The sequence below is a fragment of the Hyla sarda genome, chromosome 2 (genome assembly GCF_029499605.1).
Source record: "Hyla sarda isolate aHylSar1 chromosome 2, aHylSar1.hap1, whole genome shotgun sequence".
Lineage (NCBI taxonomy): Eukaryota > Metazoa > Chordata > Amphibia > Anura > Hylidae > Hyla > Hyla sarda.
Window position 1 is genome coordinate 233,175,475 of NC_079190.1, and position 21,939 is coordinate 233,197,413.

The 21,939-nt window shown below is 43.8% G+C and overlaps 1 protein-coding gene across 1 annotated transcript; it reads right to left on the reverse strand.

The window, feature by feature from the left end:
• Nucleotides 1-14,159: 14,159 nt before the first annotated feature.
• Nucleotides 14,160-20,303, reverse strand: LOC130355852 (elongation factor 1-alpha, oocyte form). Its single transcript, XM_056556612.1, has 7 exons — nucleotides 20,037-20,303; nucleotides 19,774-19,953; nucleotides 17,439-17,735; nucleotides 16,454-16,604; nucleotides 16,056-16,312; nucleotides 15,713-15,947; nucleotides 14,160-14,341 (listed from the first exon to the last, which is right to left on the reverse strand). Exons 1-7 carry the CDS (start codon nucleotides 20,178-20,180, stop codon nucleotides 14,220-14,222), a joined length of 1,386 nt encoding a protein of 461 aa, XP_056412587.1. The 5' UTR covers nucleotides 20,181-20,303; the 3' UTR covers nucleotides 14,160-14,219.
• Nucleotides 20,304-21,939: the final 1,636 nt, after the last annotated feature.

The following is a 21,939-nucleotide window of genomic DNA, read 5'->3' on the forward strand; positions in this document are numbered from 1 at the left end:
TAACGCCAGCCTGTTACCACCTAGGCCCAGGAGCACCATTTTTGACGCTCTGGGCCTGTTGGTACCGGCTCTTTCCGGCACCTCTGTGGTGGTGGGTACCGGGGTAATAATTGGGGGGTAGCACTAGCTGTTTTTGGGACTAATGCTAAGCCCCGGCTTAGTTATGGATTCCATCTATAAGGGTGGGTTCACACCACGATTTTGCTATACGGTTCCTGTATCAGGTTATTGATAAAAAATAAACGGATTCCTCAAAACCTGACTAAACTGTATCAAAACGTCTGTACAAATTTTTATCTGTGTACGGTTGAAAACCGTATACGGTTTGAAAAATGATGTCCGGTTGCATCCGTTTTTTAAGAAAAAAAAACGTATACGTTTTGAACTTTTCACTCCATTATGAATAAAGTTTCACTTGTTTGATTGAAATTCCAAGAAAAAAAAATGTGGAAAGTCAAAAACAGTATGGTGAAAACTGGAAGGAACTGTTCGCACATACAGTTCTGTATGGTTCCCATTGACTCTCATGTTAAAAAAAACATATACGGTTTAATATGGTTTTTCACCCGGACCAAAAACCGTGTTAGGCCACAGATTTCTGTCCAGAAAAAAAAAAGTAAAAAAACGCGTGGTTTGAAAAACGGAGACAACCGTATACAATATGGTGCATACGGTTTTGAATGGAAAGTCTATGGCCACGGTTTGCTGTACGGTTGCATATGTTTTTTTTTTTTTTTTTTTTTTTTAAACATATCCAAAAACTGTTTAGAAAAATCGTGGTGTGAACCCACCCTAAGACAGCCTCCACTACTAAGCCTGTAAAGTAAATAAAAAAACAAAAAAAATAAAAATAAAGTTTAAAAAAACCTTTTATTTAAAAAAAAATACTCCCCCACAAGCCCTCGTTAACCATTTTATTAACATTAAACAAAAAAAGACGCTGGTCATCGTAGTCCGCCGAATCCTAAGTAGTCCACAGGATACACGGACCTGAAATGAGAAGAAAAAAAACACAGAAAATAGGTTAGTACATTTATTGTAACTCGCCCGCTCAGCATGACTACAACTCCCAGCATGTTCTCACTTTAAGGGCAAGTTGGGAGTTGTAGTCCTGCAATAGCTAGCAGGTGGTAGATTTGGGCAGGAGGCCGGGGAGCGGAGCTTTACAAAAAGTCACACTTGCGTATGACTTTCGCACTTGATAAATTCCCAACCACTGCAAAGTGAAAACTGAAAATTTCTTAGGTAGGGCTAACTGGTATTTGTTGCTTAATCACAAAAGTCGCACAAAAAGTTGCTTACGCGTACGTGGGACTTTTTGTGGGACTTTTGTAAGCAAAAAAAAAACTAAATCCCTTGATTAATCTCCCCCATTGATCTTTGTTAAGTACTGTATATTTTATCCGGTATCAGTATAGAGCTAAAAGGGTGCTCTCTTAATACATCCCATGACTTTGTTAGCCTTGGCAGCCACTGCCTGGCACTTGTCACTAAAGTTGAGTTTATTGTCCACAAGTACCCCCAAAGTCCTTTTTGCTATAAGTTTATAAGTTCCAGTTTTTTCCTCCAAGTGGTAACTGTGAACCTGAAGCAGTAAGTGAATTTATGAGATAAACACAAGTGACATTACAGGTTTGTAGTGAAGGGGTTTATAGAGCAGGAGAAGACTGCTGTGAAGGTGAGAGGCTGTACAGAGCTCCACAGCGAGTAGAGGCATTACTAATAATGTACAAATTTAATGCCAGTTTTCTGGTGTAAAAATGTATAACTCCCCACCCAGTATTTTGTCCTCTAAGTGTCTGCACATGTTATGATGCCCACTGCAGTGCCTCCAGCACAGTATAATGGCTCCCACACAGTAAAATGCCTCCTTTAGTGGCCCCCAACCAGTATAATGTCCCCCACAAAGAATAATGCCCCCCTAAGTTCCTCACACAAAATAATGCCTTCTTTAGTGCCCCCATACAGTATAATGCCGCCTTAATGGCCCACAGAAAATATAATGCTACCATAGTGTCCACACACACAGTATAATGTCATCTTAGTAGCTTCTATACCATATAATGCTCCCTGTAGTACCCCTATAGAGTATAATGCCCCCTAAGTGTCACACACAGTATGTTGCCTGCCTGCAGTGCCCCCCCCTCACACAGTAAAACGCCCCCTGTATAGTGCCCCTACACACTATAATGCCCTCTTTAGTCCCCCTTCACAGTGTAACACCCCCTTAATGGCCCCCAATACTGTAAAATGCCCCCTTAGTGGCCCACACAAAGTACAATGCCCCCTAAGTGTCAGACACAGCTTAATGTCCCCCAAGTGCCCCACGGCACACACACACAAAAAATATTTATATACATATATAGTTATTATATACCATTGTTCCCAATAAACCAGGAGCAAATATTACCACCATACAGTGATAGAAATATACTGTTATACTCCATACTACTACTGAACAAAACACCCTATACTCAGAAAGATATTCCCAATGATACCCCTAAATAATACTGCCACACCATGGCTGCTATCATTACTACATGTCAGCGATCGGCGCAAATCGCAAGTGAATTCACACTTGCGATTTGCGCCGATTCCGGGTCATTACGGGTCTATGGAATAGAAGGGGGATCGTGGGTGTCTAAGACAACTACGATCCCCCTGAAGGGATAGGAGTGAGGTGGCAGAGGTGCCACCCCTCCTATCCATGCTATTGGTGGTCTAGACGCGACCACCAATAGCAGATGGTGGAGGGGTTTACTTTCGTTTTCCCCGTCCTGCCCACCCACAATAGGCAGGGCAGAACGAGGAAACAAAGGGGACCGAACGCCAAAGGTCCACTTACCCCTCCGGAGGCTGCGGGCGATGGTGATCGGCGGGCAGCGTCGGAGATCGGCGGGCGGCGACATCGTGCGGCAGAAGAGGACGGCTCCCTGGATCATACGGAAGCCGGTAAGTTGCCTAGCAACATCTGGAGGGCTACAGTCTGAGACTGTAGCCCTCCAGATGTTGCAAAACTACAACTCCCAGCATGCCCAGACAGCTGTTTGTGCATGCTGGAATATGTAGTTTTGCAACAGCTGGAGGGCTGCAGTTTGAGACCACTATACAGTGGTCTCTAAACTGTATCCCTCCAGATCTTGCAAAACTACAACTCCTAGCATGCTCAAACAGTTCTTTGCTGTCTGGGCATGCTGGGATTTGTAGTTTTGCAACATCTGGAGGGTCACAGTTTGGAGATCACTGTGTAGTCGTCTATATTATCTGTAGCCCTCCAGATGTTGCAAAACTGCAAATCCCAGCATGCCCAAACAGCTGTCTCAGCTTGCTGGGAGTTGTAGTTGCGTAACCTCCAGCTGTTGCATAACTACATCTCCCAGCATGCCCTTCGGCGATTAGTACATGCTGAGAATTGTAGTTTTGCAACAGCTGGAGGCACACTGATTGGAAAATTCTGAGTTAGGTAACAGAACCAAACTGAAGGTTTTCCAACCAGTGTGCCTCCAGCTGTTGCAAAAGTACAACTCCCAGCATGCACGGTCTGTCAGTACATGCTGGGAGTTGTGGTTTTGAAACAGCTGGAGGTTTGCCCCCCCCATGTGAACGTACAGGGTGCATTCACACGGGCAGGTTTACAGTAAGTTTCCTGCTTCAAGTTTGGTCTGCGGCAAATTTTTCGCCGCAGCTCAAACTCCTAGCTGGAAACTCACCGTAAATGCCCGCCAGTGCGAATGTACCCTAAAAAGACTACACTATACTAACAAAAAAATAAAGGATATAACACTACATATACACCCCCTTACACTGTCCCCCCAATAAAAATGAAAAAGGTATTGTACGGCAGCACTAACATGCTGGTGTTGCCCCATACTTTTTATTTTCACAAGCAGTAAAAGGAAAAAAAGCCCCCCAAAATTAGTAACGCAATTTCTCCTAAGTACGGAAAACCCCATATGTGGGCGTAAAATGCTCTGCGGGCACACAACAAGGCTCAGGAGTGAGAGTGCACTATGCACATTTGAGGCCTAAATTGGTGATTTGCACAGGGGTGGCTGATTTTACAGCGGTTCTGACATAAACGCAAAAAAATATATACCCACATGTGACCCCATTTTGGAAACGACACCCCCCAAGGAACGTAACAAGGGGTATAGTGCGCCTGAACACCCCACAGGTGTTTGACAAATTTTCATTAAATTTGGATGGGAAAATTAAAAAAAAATTGTTTACACTAAAATGCTGGTGTTACCCTAAATTTTTCATTTTCACAAGGGAAAATAGGAGAAAAAAAAAGCCCCCCAAAATTTGTAACCCCATTAAGAGTAAGAAGTAAAAGTAAGAACATACCCCATATGTGGATGTAAAGTGCTCGGCAGGCGAACTACAATGCTCAGAAGAGAAGGAGCGCCATTGGTATTTTGAAGAGAAAATGTGTCCGGAATTGAAGGCCACATGAGTTTACAAAGCACCCATAGCGCCAGAACAATGGACCCCCCACATGTGACCCCATTTTGGAAACTACACCCCTCACGTAGTGTATTAAGGGGTACAGTGAGCATTTACGCCCCACAGGTGTCTGACAGATTTTTGGAACAGTGGTCCGTGAAAATGAAAAATGTTATTTTTCATTTGCACAGCCCACTGTTCCAAAGATCTGTCAAACGCCAGTGGGGTGTAAATACTCACTGCACCCCTTATTAAATTCTGTGAGGGGTGTAGTTTCCAAAATGGGGTCACATGTGGGGGTCCACTGTTCTGGCACCACAGGGGGCTTTGTAAACGCACATGGGCCCTGACTACCATTCCAAACGAATTATCTTTCCAAAAGCTCAATGGCGCTCCTTCTCTGAGCATTGTAGTTCACCCGTCATGTGGGGTTTTCTGCTGTTCTGGCACCATAGGGGCTTCCTAAATGTGACATGCCCCCCAAAAACCATTTCAGCAAAATTCACTCTACAAAATCCCATTGTTGCTCCTTCCCTTCTGAGCCCTCTACTGCGCCCGCCGAACACTTAACATACACATATGAGGTATTTCCTTACTCGAGAGAAATTGGGTTACAAATTTTTTATTTTTTTTTCTCCTATTACTACTTGTAAAAATTCAAAAACTAGAACATGCGAGTGTAAAAAATGAAGATTTTGAATTTTCTCCTTCACTTTGCTGCTATTCCTGTGAAACACCTAAAGGGTTAACACACTTACTGAATCTCATTTTGAATACTTTGAGGGGTGCAGTTTTTATAATTGGGTCATTTGTGGGGTATTTCTCATTTGAAGGCCCTTCAAATCCACTTCAAAACTGAACTGGTCTCTGAAAAATTCCGATTTTGAAAATTTTGTGAACAAATGGAAAATTGCTGCTGAACTTTGAAGCCCTCTAATGTCTACCAAAAGTAAAAACATGTCAACTTTATGATGCAAATATAAAGTAGACATAATGGGGGACATTTACTAATCTAGTCTATTCTGGGTATGCTTATAGACCAGCGTATGTGGTAGTCTCCTGTCTATTGTGCACCTAATTTATCAAAGGTCTCACAGCCCTTGATAAATTCTGTGCTCAGACTTCAAGGGTCTACAGCTTAAACTGCATTTAGACCTGCTCCAACATGGTCTGACATTTCATCGTATTTTGGGCAGATGCGACTTATCGCACAAAAGTCACACTTGATAAATTCAGCACCAATGCATTTTCCAATGCATTTCCATCTAAAATAGACTTGCATGCATCATGTTCTAAAAATCCTCTACAGCAAAAGTCGCAGAAAAGTCGCACATATTTAGACTGCGACTTTCTGTGCGACAAATTTAGACAGGAAAAACAAGTCTAAATCATTTGATAAATCTCCCCCATTGTATATGTGAATCAATATATAATTTATTTGGAATGTCTATTTTCCATACAAGCAGAGAGCTTCAAAGTTAGAAAAATGCAAAATTTTCTAATTTTTCATCAAATTTTGGAATTTTTCACCAAGAAATGATGCAAGTATCGACAAAAATTTACCACTACCATAAAGTAGAATATGTCACAAAAAACAATCTCGGAATCAAATTTATAAGTAAAAGCATCCCAGAGTTATTAATGCTTAAAGTGACAGTGCTCAGATTTGCAAAAAATGATCCCGTCCTTAGGGTCATAATGGGCTCCGTCCCCAAGGGGTTTAAGCCAGAGGCCTTACCTGGTCCTTGGTGTCTTCCATGGCTTATTGACTGATAAAGCCTGTCTTAGGCAGGCTGTAGCATTCAAGTTGCAAGAACATAGATCATTACATTGATCTATGTAAGTGATCTACTGGCAGCTTATAATAGGCCCCTAGTGGGTCCAAAAACTTTTGTATAAAAAAAACAACAACAAAAAACAACAAACAACCTAAAAAAATAAACATATATGATCACCACATGCATAATTGTTTTAACTATTAATTTATAACATTCCTGATCCTGCGCAGTCAATGGCGTAAATGTAAAAAACAAAATCCGGGGGGCGGGGATGGAATGGGCTTGGCGAGGCACCGTCCAAGATCCCCATTCAGCCTCCACTGCCCCCTCTGGCTGCTCCACCTGCCTCTATATGGAGCCCTCACAGGCTCCATCTCCCTGCCAACACCCTGTCCTCCTCTGCTCTCCCCCACCGTGACTTTCTCCCAGCCGCCCAAGCAGCAGGGGGTGTCTGAGAGGGGCAAGCTGAATGCTGACGATCCCTTCTTCCCTCATAAGATATTTTCCTCTCCAAAAGGGCCACATCCCTGCCAGTGGAGACTACTACTGTGGAGACTACTGCATGGGACAGACTGTCTGATTGCAAACTGGAGTGCTGGGGGGTACCTGATCCTTCTAGTACACCACCAGACTGGAGCCAGTTCCTCTCACAGATGCCTACCAAAGAGGTCTTTCCCTCTCTGGTGTCAGAAATGAAGGAAACCTGTAGGGCTGAAATTGCGTCTCTTAGGCGTAACCTGCAACATGTCTCTGACGGAGTGGAGGTCTTGGAGGGGGATCATGCCTCGGCTGAGGCCTATATCTCCCGTGGTGGCCTCCCAAACATACCTTCTGAATGACCTTCACAGCCATGTTGAAAATCTGGACAACCGAGCCAGATGAAACAATATCAGGGTCTAAACTAAGGCCTCCCAGAGATGACTCATAACAAGGATCTTCCGGTCACCCTTGAAGATATCGTTTACCTCATCCTCTGTGAACCATCCTCCTTTAAAATAAAGCTGGACAGGGCCAACCGGGCGCATTGTCTTAAGAACTCCTCCGGTGTGCCCGGGATGTTGTTTGCTGCGTGCACGACTTTGCACGAAGTTATCCTGGCCAAGGCTTGTAATCTTCGCAACTTTGAGTTTGACGTGGCCCCCCTCTAGTTCTTCCTGGACCTCTCCTGGATCACTTTGAGGAACAGGAGGCGGTTATGTCCCCTCCTTACCATGCTACAGGACTATCGAGCCACTTATCGCTGGAACTTCCCTTTTGCTTTGACCGCCGGCAAGGATGGCCGCTTAGCTTTGCTGCAGTCCTTCTCTGACCTTACCTCCTTCTGCTCTGCCCTGGACATTCCAATTCCTACAATGTCTGACTGGGGTTTGGCTCCCACTCCACCTCCGCTTACCCCTGTATGCGACCCATCAGTAAGCAGAGGTTTAGATCCCAACACTCCTCCACTCCCCCTAGCCCTCAGGGCCTGCCACCTCCACCTTCCTGAAGGACTCTGCTCCCTATTGAGAAATTGTTTTGCTTAAATGGGCACTGTCACCAACTTTATTTTTTGATATGTTGTAGTACTTATGTACTACAACATATCTCTAATATACTTTTATTATTTTTTTTTTCATTAAAAAGGTTTAATTTACATTTAAAAACCGGCCACTGAAAAAGGACTGATTTTGGAGTGGCAATCAGTCCTTTTTCAGTTAGGCTGCACTCGCTCCCTGCCTGTCAATCAGACAGGCGGGAGCGAGCGCATTGGCTCCCCGGCCACTGGCTGGGAGGCCACTCCTCCCGCACATTGCCGCCGCTGCCTCGTTGCCGCTGCTGTCCCTGCACGCCCGCTGCCGGACTCTGCAGTAACTGCAAGTGTAATGAGGGAACGGGGTATGCGGGGCGGGGAGGGGGTTGTGGGGGAGGAGTGAACGCTTTCTAGTGGAGTACCCCTTTAACCCCTTAAAGGACGTAAATGTACATCCTGGTGAGCTGGTACTTAACGCACCAGGACGTACATTTACGTCCTATGCATAACCGCGAGCATTGGAGCGATGCTCGGGTCATGAGCGGCAGGTCATAGCTGCTGATAGCAGCCAGGGACCCTCCGGTAATGGCGGACATCCGCCATTAACCCCTCAGTTGCTGTGATCAATACAGATCATGGCATCTGCAGCATCGCGGTCAGTAAAATGGATGATCTTATCGCCTGCGGCGGCCATCCGATCATCCAGAAGGAGGTCCCCTCACCTGCCTCCGCTGCCTTCCACGGATCTTCTGCTCTGGCCTGCGATCGAGCAGACCAGAGCCGAAGATAGCCGATAACACTGATCAGCGCTATGTCCTATGCATAGCACTGATAAGTGTTAGCAATCGAATGATTTTATATACATATTTGGTATCACCGCGTGCGTAAATATCCGAACTATTAAAATAAAATGTTAATGATACCGTACGGTGAACGGCGTGGCGTGATCGTAAAAAAAAAAAAAAAGTCCAAAATAGCTGCTTTTATATTACATTTTATTCGAAAAAAATGTATAAAAAATTTATGAAAAGTTTAATATAAGCAAGCAATTTTTAAGCGCAACAGTAATAGAAAAGTATGTTATCATGGGTATCATTTTAATCATATTGACCCAAAGACTAAAGAACACATGTCATTTTTACCGTAAATTGTACAGCGTGAAAACAAAACCTTCCAAAATTTGCTAAATTGTGCTTTTTATTCATTTCCCCAAACAAATAGTATTTTTTTTGGCTGCGCCATACATTTTATGGTAAAGTGAGTGATGGCATTACAACGGGCAACTGGTCATGCAAAAAACAAGCCCTCATACTAGTCTGTGGATGAAAACATAAGAGTTAGGATTTTTTTTGAAGGCGAGGAGGAAAAAACGAAAACTTAAAAATAAAATTGTGGGCTGAGTCCTTAAGGGCTGATATTGGACTTTCTCCAAGAGACCCGCTTTGACCATTCTGGAAGTTTCCAGTTCCTGACCTATTTCTATCCCCAAGTGTTCTCAGCTACTACTGACTGGAAGAATGCAGAAGTTGCTATCCTCATTTCCAAGTTCTGCCCTCTTCAGGTGACTTCCTCCTTCCTAGGGGGTAGATTCATCATTGAAGAGTGTTCCCTAGAAGGTAAGCAGTTATTGCTTTGTAATGTTTATGCCCCTAACTCTGCCCAGCTCCCCTTTTTACATAGGATTCCCCATAGTATCTGCCCTGTGCATGGATTTTGGGCGGGGACTAACTTTATTTTCTCTCCCTCCATGGGCTGTCTTTCTATTACTGCCAGCCCTTCTTCCCTGGCCCAACTGCATCTAATGTCTTTTCTTCGCCAGATCCGCTTGACATATGGCACAAATCACCTAACAGATAAATCCTTTTCCTTCTTCTCTCACCCCCATCAGTCCCACACACGTATCAATACATTTTTCAGTAATGTTCTCGTAGTCCATATGCCCTCAGGTGCCTCAATTTTCCCTTAAAGTGACTTATGAAAGTAGAGGGAGAGCTCCAAGAAGCCACACAGAAAATTTGTTCTAATGGAACTAAAGACTGCTTGTCCCAGGAGGTGGAAACAGCTCTCATGGAGTGTGCCTTAACAAGCCGGGTGGCTCCGGATCTTGAAGGAAACTCCTGATTTCCCTTGTTTTTTGCCAGAATGAAACCCTGAAGATTGTCATCCTTCCAAAAGTCCATTGTCCTGCTTAAATAGATCTTGATACATCTGGAGTGTGGAGAGACCAGTCTTCCTCCAAGGAAGGAGCAGATGCCAGAACTGGTAAAAAAATATTAGCTGGTTCAAGTTACTATAGTAAGGGACCTTGGGTACAAAGGACAGCAAGAACCGGAGAAGTACCCTATTCGACAACAATGTAGGGGACATAGGCTGAAAAGGCCTAAAGCTCTCCAATTCTCTTGGCAGATATAAAAGCCAGCAGGAAGTCAACCTTCAGAGGAAAAAAAAAATCCAGGATCGGATTCCAACAGATGTTGAAGAGGTAGTGGAGTAGTTGTCTCAGTGCACTCAACACAGCAATCAGATGCTCAAGAGAAGATCCATCGTTCGTAGGGACTATGGGACAATTTAGATATGGCCATGTCCCCTTTAGGGGGAAGTCCCTACTGACATGTTATCCTTAAAGGGGTACTCCACTGGAAACAATTTATAAATCAACTGGTGCCAGAAAAACATTTGTAAATTACTTCTTTTAAAAAAAAAAAAACACAACCTTCCAGTACTTAGCTGCTGTATGTTTGAGGACGTTCTTGTCTTTTTGAATTTCCTTTCTCTCTGATCACAGCGCTCTTTGCCGACATCTCTGTCCATTTCAGGAACATACAGCAGCTGATAAGTACTGGAAATATTAAGTTTATATAGAAGTAATTTACAAATCAAACTTTCTGGCACCCATTGATTTAAGAGTGTTCCATGGGAGTACCTCTTTAATAGTGAAGAGATGAGCGAACTTACAGTAAATTTGATTCATCACGAACTGCTCGGCAGTTGATGACTTTTCCTGCATGTTCACTATTAGAGATGAGCGAACTTACAGTAAATTCAATTCCTCACGAACTTCTCGGCTCGGCAGTTGATGAGTTTTCCTGCATAAATGAGTTCAGCTTTTAGGTGCTCCGGTGGGCTGGAAAAAGTGGATACAGTCCTAGGAGACTCTTTCCTAGGACTGTATCCACCTTTTCCAGCCCACCGGAGCACCTAAAAGCTGAACTCATTTATGCAGGAAAAGTCATCAACTGCCGAGCCGAGAAGTTCGTGACGAATTGAATTTACTGTAAGTTCACTCATCTCTAATAGTGAACATTGTCTTAAACCTGCAGTAAATGATCGATCCTCTCTCAAGGTGCATCTACTCTACCTCAATGGCTCTTTGAAGAGCCTCATCCACTTTGAAGGTCCTGGACCCCTAGGTATGAATTCTGGTCTCCTGACTGGATAGTCTCTGGACCCTTTTCCAGAGAAAATAGCCAGAAGACCACTCCTCTCCATCCTCAACCCGGGAGGACTCCTATAGGCACTGATCTTAATGTCAGCAAAAGACTCCCCCTTAAGTACCTCAACAGATGTGGTGACAAACTGCTTCACCCAAACATCCTGCACTGTCTGCTCTTTATTTAGTCCAGGGGGCCTACAGGCGGTGCAAAGTGAGAACTCAGGAGTCTGGAAGAGGGGTGTTGCAATTCATATAGGCAAGGTGTCTGCTTGCTTAAAGACTTGCGTCCCACCGAGTCCTGCTCACCTGAAAGATTACACACAGGCAGGCCAAAAGCAGTGCGCTCCCAAAGACAAGAGTTTACACAAACCGCATGCAGTACAAATTAATCCTGCATACTCTAATGTTTCAACTAGGGATCGACCGATTATCGGTATGGCCGATACTATCGGCCAATAATCACGATTTTGGGCATTATCGGTATTGGCAATTACCTTGCCGATAATGCCCCGCCCCCCGACCGCCCCCCCACGTCGCACCCCCACCGTAGTGCTGGGTGGTGTACCGGTATGGATTTTTGCCCATACCGCTATACCGGTCGGGCCCCTCAACTCCACCCTCCGAGTCAATAAAAAAATAAATAAACTTACCCGTAATGGGGGTGGTCTGGGCCATCCATTCTTCCTTCCTGTAGTGTCCAAGGGCGTTCTGGTCGGAGGGTGCAGCAGTACGGGCTGTCCTTCTCCGGGGGTCCTCTTCACTCCGGGCAGGCTCCGGCCTAGTACGCTGCATAGACGCCGCTATGCAGTGACGTCAGGTGCGTTGCTGCGCACGGGCGTCACTGCGCAGCGGTGTCTATGCAGCATACTAGGCTGGAGCCTGCCCGGAGTGGAGAAGAGGACCCCCGGAGAAGAACAGCCCGGACTGCCCCCGGACACTACAGCAAGGAAGAATGGATGGCCAGACCACCCTGACAGGTAGGGGAGAGAAGCGGGTGGTGGTGGCGGCCTATGGCCCTGCAAAAGCCACTGCAGTGCATTGATTTAAAGCGCCCGCTTTAAATCAATGACCTGCAGCGGTGTCGAGGGGGGATAAATAGCCGATAACTTATACCGATATTCCGGTATAAGTTATCGGCTATCGGCCCTAACCTCCACTGATTATCGGTATCAGCCCTAAAAAAAAAAAAAAAAAAAAAAAAAAAAAAAAGGATATCGGTCGATCCCTAGTATCAACCCCTACTATGGAATAAAAAGGTGATTGGAACTCTGTTTATGGTTGACCAGGATACATTCTCCAACCTTTTGGCTAGGCAGTTTATTACTAGAGATGAGCAAACTTAGTAATTTGATGTCAAACTCTCCAGTTGAGGACTTTAGCCTGCATAAATTAGTTCAGCTTTCAGGTGCTCTGGTGGATGGAGACTCTCCTAGGACTGGATCCACCTTTTCCAGTCCACCTGAAAGCTGAAGTTTTTTTATGCAGGAAAAGTCAGCAACTGCTGAGCTGAGAGGTTTGTGACAAATTGAATTACTGTAAGTTTGCTCCTCTTACTTTAGGCATGTATAAATTAGTTCAGATTTCAAAAGAGCTCTGGTTGCCTGGAAAAGTATAGGATCAGTCTTAGGACTGTACCCACCTTTTCCAGGCAACTGGAGCCCTTGGAAAGCTGAATTAATGCAGAAGTGGTCACACCATGAGGTTTGCTATGAGCCAATTTACTGTAAGGTTGCTAAACCAACCAACATTTCCAGCAATGCAGTGCATTTACATTTCACCAAGAGATGTCCTGGGGACAGTAGGAGTCTTTGCACCTAGCAGAAGTTCTGATGTGTTTAACAGCATTTAGTGATCCGCTTTACAGGACCCGTCTCATTTAGATGAATTGTGTTCTGTGACATTTAGAGGTCATTCTACAGGGAGGGGCTGATATCTGCTTTGAATGGTGGATCAAGATTTAACAAATTGAGTTACTGCTTTTCTATTAGAATCAGAGTCCCAAACTGTTAAATGTCACTTGGGCAATAGGGGTGTATGGCAATCTTTAAATAGCTGGGCTGTTATCTTTAGGGTTCTTGCACGGTTAGCCTTTACCATGAAGCTGTGATCGCTTTTCATTATGCATCAGATTTAACCCTCTCAAATGCTGTGGAACTTCCTATTGATAGCTGAACTTTGTAAAAGCTGTTTAGACTTTGGAAGAAATTCTCTGGCCAAGTTTAGCCTATGTCCCGATGAAAACCAAGTTTGTGTACAGAGAAGTTAAATGGGCATTCCAGTGTTCAGACAAGTTGCAGTGTCCAAGACTAATCCTACATCCTAACCATGGTCACAGTCACTGCTGCTCCCAGTGTGCACTGTTCAGTGCAGCAAGACTGGTCCAAGTTGTTGGGACCATAGTTGGCTCCATCTAGCCAGCACACCTCCTGGATCATTCAGCCATTAAATGAAGTGTATATAACACAAATGCAGTATGTTTAATGCCTTATGTTAGCTCCTGGGCCATGGGGGAGATCAAAACCTGTCCAGAGGAAAAGTTGCTGAGTTGCCCATAGCAACCAATCAAACTGCTTCTTTCATTTTTAAGAAGGCCTCAGCGACCAGATTGTTGCTTTCATTTTGCAATGGGCAACTCAGCAGCTTTTCCTCTGGACAGCTTTTGATAAATCTCCCCCATGTTCCGATATAGAACTTCCTTGTGCTGAAACAAGCACATCTGGCCAGCAAGATGGAAAGTAGGTTGAACCATGGGCAATAAGATCAGTCAGATTGGGCAAGTGTAGTGCAGTTGTGTGGGAAGCTACTGAAGTGAACATTGTTTATGCCGAATTTTGGTATACTAGAACCCTCTAACCTCAGATTACCTTTTTAGATTAGGTTCAGGTTCTCTAATACAAGCCAGAATAACTCACCCACACAGATTCAATACACACTTGCAGTCCATCTACAGTCACAGCTGGTGTTTGGCAAATTGCACAAAACAGTGAGGTAAACTTTGCATTTTATTAAACAATCTCAGCACAAAAATAAGTTATTCTCAGAATGGAAGACCTCATTTCTTCAAAGCTTTCACTGCAGCTTTGGTCACCTTAGCACTGCTTGCTGCCTTCTTTTCTACAGCTTTAATAACACCAACAGCTACCGTCTGCCTCATGTCACGAACAGCAAAGCGACCTGCAAAGTGACATTAAAAAGTTTAACACATTGTCATTCAATACAAGATACTAAAACCCTTTCCATTTAGTGGACATGATCAATAATCTGGGAAGGCAAGGACCAGTACGTTATCTTTTAATAACACATGGTGTTTATGTACTGGTGGACAAGTAGATCAGTATTACCCCCTTAAGGATCTGGCCAATTTTACATTTTGCACCTACAGACCTATTTAAGGGTTTGTTATGTGCATCACCAATTCTAATTTGTAATGGCTTATTTTATAACAATCTAGTGAAAAATAAATAAATTGTGGGATGTTAAAAAAGCCAAGTTTTGGGGGTTATTTTCTAAGCAATGCACTTTTCGGTAAAAAATGGCTGTTTTGTAGGTCCATTTGATAACAATGTAGGTTTTATTTTACTACTTAAAATTACATGCTTAAAAACGTGCTTAAGTGTTTAAGTCATTTTCTGACCCCTATAATTTTTTCCTGCATGCAGGGTTATATAAGGTTAATTTGTGCCATGGTCTAGTTTTTATTGGTACAATTTGTTTTGATGGGACTTTGGTATGTGAAGTGACCAAAAATAGACAATTTTGGACTATGTGTATGCCATCAACTGTGATTTAACTAATCTTATAATACTTGGGATATTTATGCACGTGTCAATGCTACATATTTCTGATTACATCCCATTTATAAAAATGGGGCAGAGTCAAACTTGTTAGGGGCTTATTAACTTTAGTCCCCATATGGGGCTATACCATACACTGATTAATGTGGCTCCTTAGAACAGCATTGATCAGTGTTATGCTCTGCTGCTCCTGCCTTCAGAGCACAGATGGAAGGGAGGCAGGCAAGGGCCCTCATGTCATCCTTTCAGGTGATTGGGACCTCTGTGGTGAAATAGTGATGTCAAGATCAGCTCCACTGAGCTGTTGGATATTTACCATTCCAGAGACCTGTGAATGATCGCAGCATCTAAAGAGTCAATGCTAGGCATCAGTCCGATCTTTGATGTCTGGCATTAACTGGGTCCTGGCTGCTGATAGCAGTCGGCACCCACTGCCTATAAAGCACGCTCAGCATGTTAGCATGCTTCAAATGGCCATAACAGGACCAGGGTGTACAGGTACTACCGAAGCACAACCAGGATGAAAGGGCTCTGCATCCTGAATGGATTAATTAATTTGTGCACATGCATCTTTAGTTTCAAACAAACGTTTGTTTTTCTGACAACTCTGCCCTGATCCACCCATGCATAACCGTTCTCCAGCTTTCCCTAATGCATGTAGTTTTATAGGCAGTGTCCCACTTCCATACCCATTAATCCTAGGTCATTATCTGTAGCTTACAAGACTAATGCAATTTTCTGTATTTCTTACCAAGAGGAGCATAATTATTGAAGGTTTCCACACACATTGGTTTTCCAGGAATCATCTCAACAAGTGCAGCATCGCCTGATTTTAAGCTTTTGGGGTTTTCCTCCAGTTTCTTGCCTGATCGACGGTCAATTTTTTCCTTCAGCTCTGCAAACTTGCAAGCTATATGAGCAGTGTGACAGTCCAGAACTGGGGCATAGCCAGCATTTATCTGTCCTGGGTGATTGAGGATGATTACCTGTAGATATCAAGAACACTTTATATAAGAACACTACACTTCTTGCATATAAGGAAGTCAGTATTAGAATTTCTCTTTAAAATTGGTCTAGAGAACAAAGTTCCTTACCTGAGCTGTGAAACTGCCAGCTTCCATTGGTGGGTCATTCTTGCTATCACCAGCAACATTGCCTCTCCTGATATCCTTAACAGATACATTCTTAACATTAAAGCCAACATTGTCCCCAGGTAAAGCTTCCTGTAGAGCTTCATGATGCATTTCCACAGACTTTACTTCTGTTGTCAAGTTTCCAGGTGCAAATGTCACCACCATTCCGGGCTTCAAGAGTCCAGTCTCCACTCTTCCTACTGGAACTGTTCCAATTCCTGCAATAGACCATAAATTAATACCTAGTGGCACATCTTGAAGACGCTGGGCCCCAGCATACAAGAGCTTCGGCTCAGCAGTCTATCAGCTTACACATGAATAAGAGTAATCATGCTATTAACTAGAATTACTTCATTTACCTCCAATCTTGTACACATCTTGCAGGGGAAGGCGTAGAGGTTTGTTTACTGGACGGCTGGGGGGAATAATTGAGTCCAGACCTTCTAAGAGGGTAATTCCACTGGCATTTGCTTCTTTTCTTTCAATCTTCCAGCCTTTGAACCATGGCATCTAAAGACAAAGCATAAACCATTGTTGCAAACTTCCATGCAGAATCTTATTCCTGCTAGAGTAGATTTTTGCTGGCACCTTGACTGCTAGACCCACTGTGGTTAGTTACATCTCATCAGTACACTCAGGGTTAAACGAGAAAAAAAATAAAGTCTAAATGTGATGACCAATAGCTACATATTGCAGAAACATTCTGCAGTTATCTGTGTGCATGTGTGGTTTTGATGGTGATCACAGCTGACACCAACTCACCTCAGATGGTACAGTGGGCATGCAATACTTCGCTCCCTGGACAACCCCCTTTAGGATGTATTCTGATTTACAGTATCCTGTGTATATTTGATGCTGCAGATCTTGTAAACTTAACAGCATCAAATCTGCAGGATACTGTATGTGAGTAGACTAATTGTGTTTTCCAGCCAGGGTGCCACCAGATATTGCAAAACTACAACTCTCAGCATGCCTGGACAGCCTTTGGCTGCCCAGGCATGCTGAGAGTTGTAGTTTTGCAACACCTGGAGGCACCCTGGCTGGAAAACACCATTAGTTGGGAAACTGCCCTAATGTCTCAAGTTTCAACCTTTACCAGGACCCATTACCTTGCTCAACCTGTCCATTGTACAACTAGATAAAGCACCAACTGGTGTTCCCAACAAACTTAACACCCCTTACTACATTTCTAGCAATATCAAATTGATGAACCACTTCTAGATTTTTCATGTGGAATACAAAAATCCAGCAGGCCAGGCCACATGTCCTCCTTAGCACATAGATCTGTTACTGTAATGTCAGGAGCCATCACGGTTTACACTAAGCTACTAACAGAATACTTACTTTGCTGCTAGGTTCCAGCATATTGTCTCCATGCCAGCCAGAAATTGGCACAAAGGCAACAGTTTTGGGGTCATAACCAATCTTCTTAATGTAGGTGCTAACTTCCTTTGTTATTTCTTGAAACCTTTTCTCACTGTAAGGAGGCTCTGTGGAATCCATCTTGTTCACGCCAACGATTAACTGCTTGACTCCCAGCGTAAAGGCAAGAAGGGCATGCTCACGAGTCTGTCCGTTCTTTGAAATCCCAGCTTCAAACTCCCCAACGCCAGCAGCCACAATAAGTACTGCACAGTCCGCCTGTTGGAGAAAATAATGACCATTATGGACTAGAGTAAAACAACTTTACACAGCTGCCACACATTGTAATAGGTACAATAAGCTAGGTCACATTTGCTTTAAATGGGTACTGTCAGAAAAACCATACAAAAAAAAAAAAAAAAATAGTACATCTCAGCAACACATTAACACCTACACTTTTTTTTTTAAATCAACTGGTGCCAGAAAGTTAGATTTGTAAATTACTTTATTAAAAAAAAAATAAAAAATCTTAAACCTTACAGTACTTTTTAGGGGCTATATATTGAAGAAATTTTTCTTTTTGGATTTCTCTGATGTCATGACCACAGTGCTCTCTGCTGTCCAGAGCAGGAGAAAATCTCCATAGCAAACATATGCTGCTCTGGACAGTTCCTAAAATGGACAGCAGAGAGCACTGTGGTTGTGACATCAGAGAAGTCCAAAAAGAAAGGCATTTCCTCTGTAGTATACAGGCTATAAGATGTAATGGAAGGATTAAGCTTTTTTTAATAGAAGTAATTTACTAATCTGTAACTTTCTAGCACCAGTTGATTTAAAAAAAAAGTTTCCAACAGGAGTACCCCTTTAAAGGCTTACTCCACTCCTTGGGTGCGGGCTTCTGCATTCATGCCCACCCCATCAGTGAAAGTCCATGGGAAGGGGGCCATAGACTTGCATTGAGGGGGGCAGGAAGTGAGGTCACGAGGGGCGGGCGTGAACATGGAAGCCTACACCCAGTGTTCAGAACTCCTTTTCCTAGAAATCATGGCTTTGTCCAAGCTGAAGCAGAGTGGGCTAGCACTCTTATCTGCTAGGACAGGAGAGGGCATAAAGGAGGAGTCCTATCAGACACAGTAGTGCTAGCCCACCCTCACTTACTGGACAAAGCCATGATTTCTGTAAAAAGGAAATAAAATTATCTTATGATTTATATTAACAAAGTTAAAGGGGTACTCCTTTGTAAATTATGTTTTTTTAAATCAACTAGTGTCAGAATTTAACAGATTTGTAAATTACTTCTATTAGAAAATCTTGATCCTTCCTGTACTTAACAGCCATTTGCTCCACAGAATGTTATTCTCCTTTTAAATTTCCTTTCTGCCTGACCATAGTGCTCTTTTCTGACACCTGTCTATTTTAGAAACTGTCCAGAGTAGGAGCAAATCCCCATAGCAAGCCTATCCTGCTCCAGACAGTTCCTAAAGTGGAAAGAGGTGTCAGCAGAGAGCACTGTGGAGCAAACAGCTGATAAGTACTGGAAGGATTAAGATTTTAATAGAAGTAATTTACAAGTCTGTTTAACTTCCTGGCACCAGTTGATTAAAATAAAATGTTTTCCAGGGAGAGTTCCCTTTAGTGTTTTAATCTCCACCAATGCATTTACCCCTTACATGCTGTAGGACAAAAAAAAATATAAAAATTGTAATACACCCAGCTCTCCCCTGGAATGGAGTGTGTCGACCCTCACAAAAGCAGCAGCCAACACACCCCTTCCAAGTATCTCTGGGAGAGCCGGAGGTTGTTGAACACTGATCTAACAAATGGCAGGGGCATGTCAGTGGCTTCATGCAGGTGGTCACTGTTCCAAGGGAGGGGGTCCCAGCCACCATACATTTCTCAACCTTTGATAGGGGATAAGTGGTCCTGCACAATAGTTCTGTTAGGGTACCACCACATGCTGCAGATTTTCTGCAACAGAATGGATCTAGTTCTGGTGCAAGCAGAATGGGAAGGAGAAATACAGGTCATTCCTGTTCCTATTGAATCCAATCTTTGACTCAATAAGTATTCTTGATTCTTCAGAACACCAGGAGCATGTGGCTGTCCCCTAATCTACATAACAGGTTGTGAGGAACTAAGATTTCACAGCCAGAACTAGTTGTATATCAAACACAAGTATTTAGATCTATCACCCCCAGCCATGTAGTTGTGCCCCCAGAACATGCCAGTTTCAGCACACAAGGCAGTCCAGATAATCTAGAATCCTGGGCTACAGTCAGCCCTACACTAGAGTCCTCGGCCCGGGCGCAGTACTTACCTGAGAAGTGCCGGTGATCATGTTCTTGATGAAGTCACGGTGCCCGGGGGCATCAATGATGGTTATGTAGAACTTGCCAGTCTCAAACTTCCATAGTGAGATATCAATGGTGATGCCCCGCTCCCGCTCTGCCTTCAGCTTGTCCAGTACCCAGGCATATTTAAAGGAACCTTTACCCATCTGCAAGACAGAAATAACGTTACAAACCCGCACCGTAATGAACACGCCTCCATGACTCCCGCCAAGTGTCCCGAGCCTCTCACCTCTGCCGCTTCTTTCTCGAACTTCTCGATGGTTCTCTTATCGATCCCGCCGCACTTATAGATCAAGTGGCCGGTAGTGGTGGATTTCCCGGAGTCGACATGGCCAATGACCACGATGTTAATGTGAATCTTCTCTTTCCCCATTGTGGCACGTAAACAGCAGTGAACCCGCGCAGACGGAGAGAGGTAGATTATGGGCCGCCGTGCTGGCGATTTAAAGGGCTCAAAGAGGGCGGGGCTTAGAGGGAGTAGCCAATAGTGAGCATAGCGGCCGGGAGCTAGAGCGCTGTGATTGGATGACGTGCAGTGTGGGCGTATCAGGTACAGATCACACGTGTTAGCGGTTATAGGGTACTGTAGTGGGGAATTCATCTCATCTGTTTACATGGTAATATCCATAGGTGGGTTTTGAATAATTGTGACTACTATGATGGGATATCACAGGAAACATTTTAGGTATAGGTGAAGGTGAATGGCTTCTATTATTTCCAGCACGATCCTCTGCACTGACAAGTATTTGCATCCCTGCATCTCATGATCATGTCTCGGCACCATTCTTCATTGAAAAAGTAAAAAATGTGCCCCATCATCCTCCCTCCACAGTATATGAGGAGATCACAGCTGATAATTGGTGGCTGGACAAGAAGGTGGAGAAGTAAATGATTAGATAGTCGTTCATATCTCCCATGGCTGTAGGTCAGTGGTCTCTAAACTGTGGACCTCCAGCTGTTGCAAAACTACAACTCCCAGTATGCCCGGACAGCCAAAAGCTGCTACTGCTATAGAGCCTGTGCCCCTTAGGGGATCTATTCCCCCTTACGGAATTCAGCAAGCGGAATTTCAGAAGTGTGAATGGGAGTGCAGAATCCCATAGAAGTCTATGGGCTTTAATTTGAGGTGGAATTCCGCAATCGGAGATTCTGCTGTGTGAATAGAGCCATAGGCTAGGTTCACAATACGGAATCTCCAAATGGAAAAATTCTGTCTACAGATTCCAAGTGAATCAGTTGGCACTAGGACCGCGCGGATATTGCCTTCCCCAATGGAGGGCAATGTCTTCTCTGAGTAGATCCGCCAGAAGAATGAGCACCACCATTCTTCAGGCGGAAATTTGAATTTTCAGCTCACAACTTCCGCTTCAAAAATTGCGAAGTGTGAATTGGTGAACAGAGAACCCATTGACTATATTCTATACATTTTAGTAAGGAGAATTTCTGTTTGAAATTTCAAAGCAGAATTGCAGGCAAAAAATTCTGTAGTGTGAACCTAGCCTTAGGATAAGCCCACCCCCATTAATTATATCCTTCAGCATCCCGCCAGCAGGGCTGGCGTTAGGGCATAGCAAACTGGGCAATTGCCCAGGGTCCCTGTCCTTCAGACGGTTTCCCAACCAGGGCTCCTCCAGCTGTATAGGCTGTTCGGCATGCTGGGATTTGTAGTTTTGCAATAGCTGGGGGCATCCTGATTGGGAAACACTGATTTATGCATGTGTGTGTTTCAATGTTTCGCAACCAGGGTGCCTCCGGCTGTTGGAATACTACAAATCCCAGCATGCTGAGAGTTGTGGTTTTACAACAGCTGGATACACTCTGGTTAGGAAAAAAAAAAAAAAAAATATATATATATATATATATATATATATATATATATATATATATACATTTTTTTTCCCTATGATATACACACACACACACACACACACACACACACAGTAGTGTATTTCAGGGGGTGTAATCCAAACTTCTCTCTCCACCGTGTCCAGGGCTCAAGTCCTGTAGGAACTAGTGGGAACTGAGTTCCTGCACTTTTTTTCACAGCAGGAACACAGTTCGCTTTAGCAAGACCAGCCCTTAATTGGATATCTTGGGTGAGTTCCCACACTTTTCTTTGCCAGGACTTGACC

Bases quoted from the DNA above. Each gene is read 5' to 3' on its own strand.
- LOC130355852 (XM_056556612.1), bottom strand. From the start codon at position 20,180: ATGGGGAAAGAGAAGATTCACATTAACATCGTGGTCATTGGCCATGTC. The intron at 17,736-19,773 runs GTAAGTACTGCG...TTTCTCCAACAG, and splicing joins TGATCACCGGCACTTCTCAG to GCGGACTGTGCAGTACTTAT. The intron at 15,948-16,055 runs GTAAGGAACTTT...TGATATCTACAG, and splicing joins CTGGCAGTTTCACAGCTCAG to GTAATCATCCTCAATCACCC.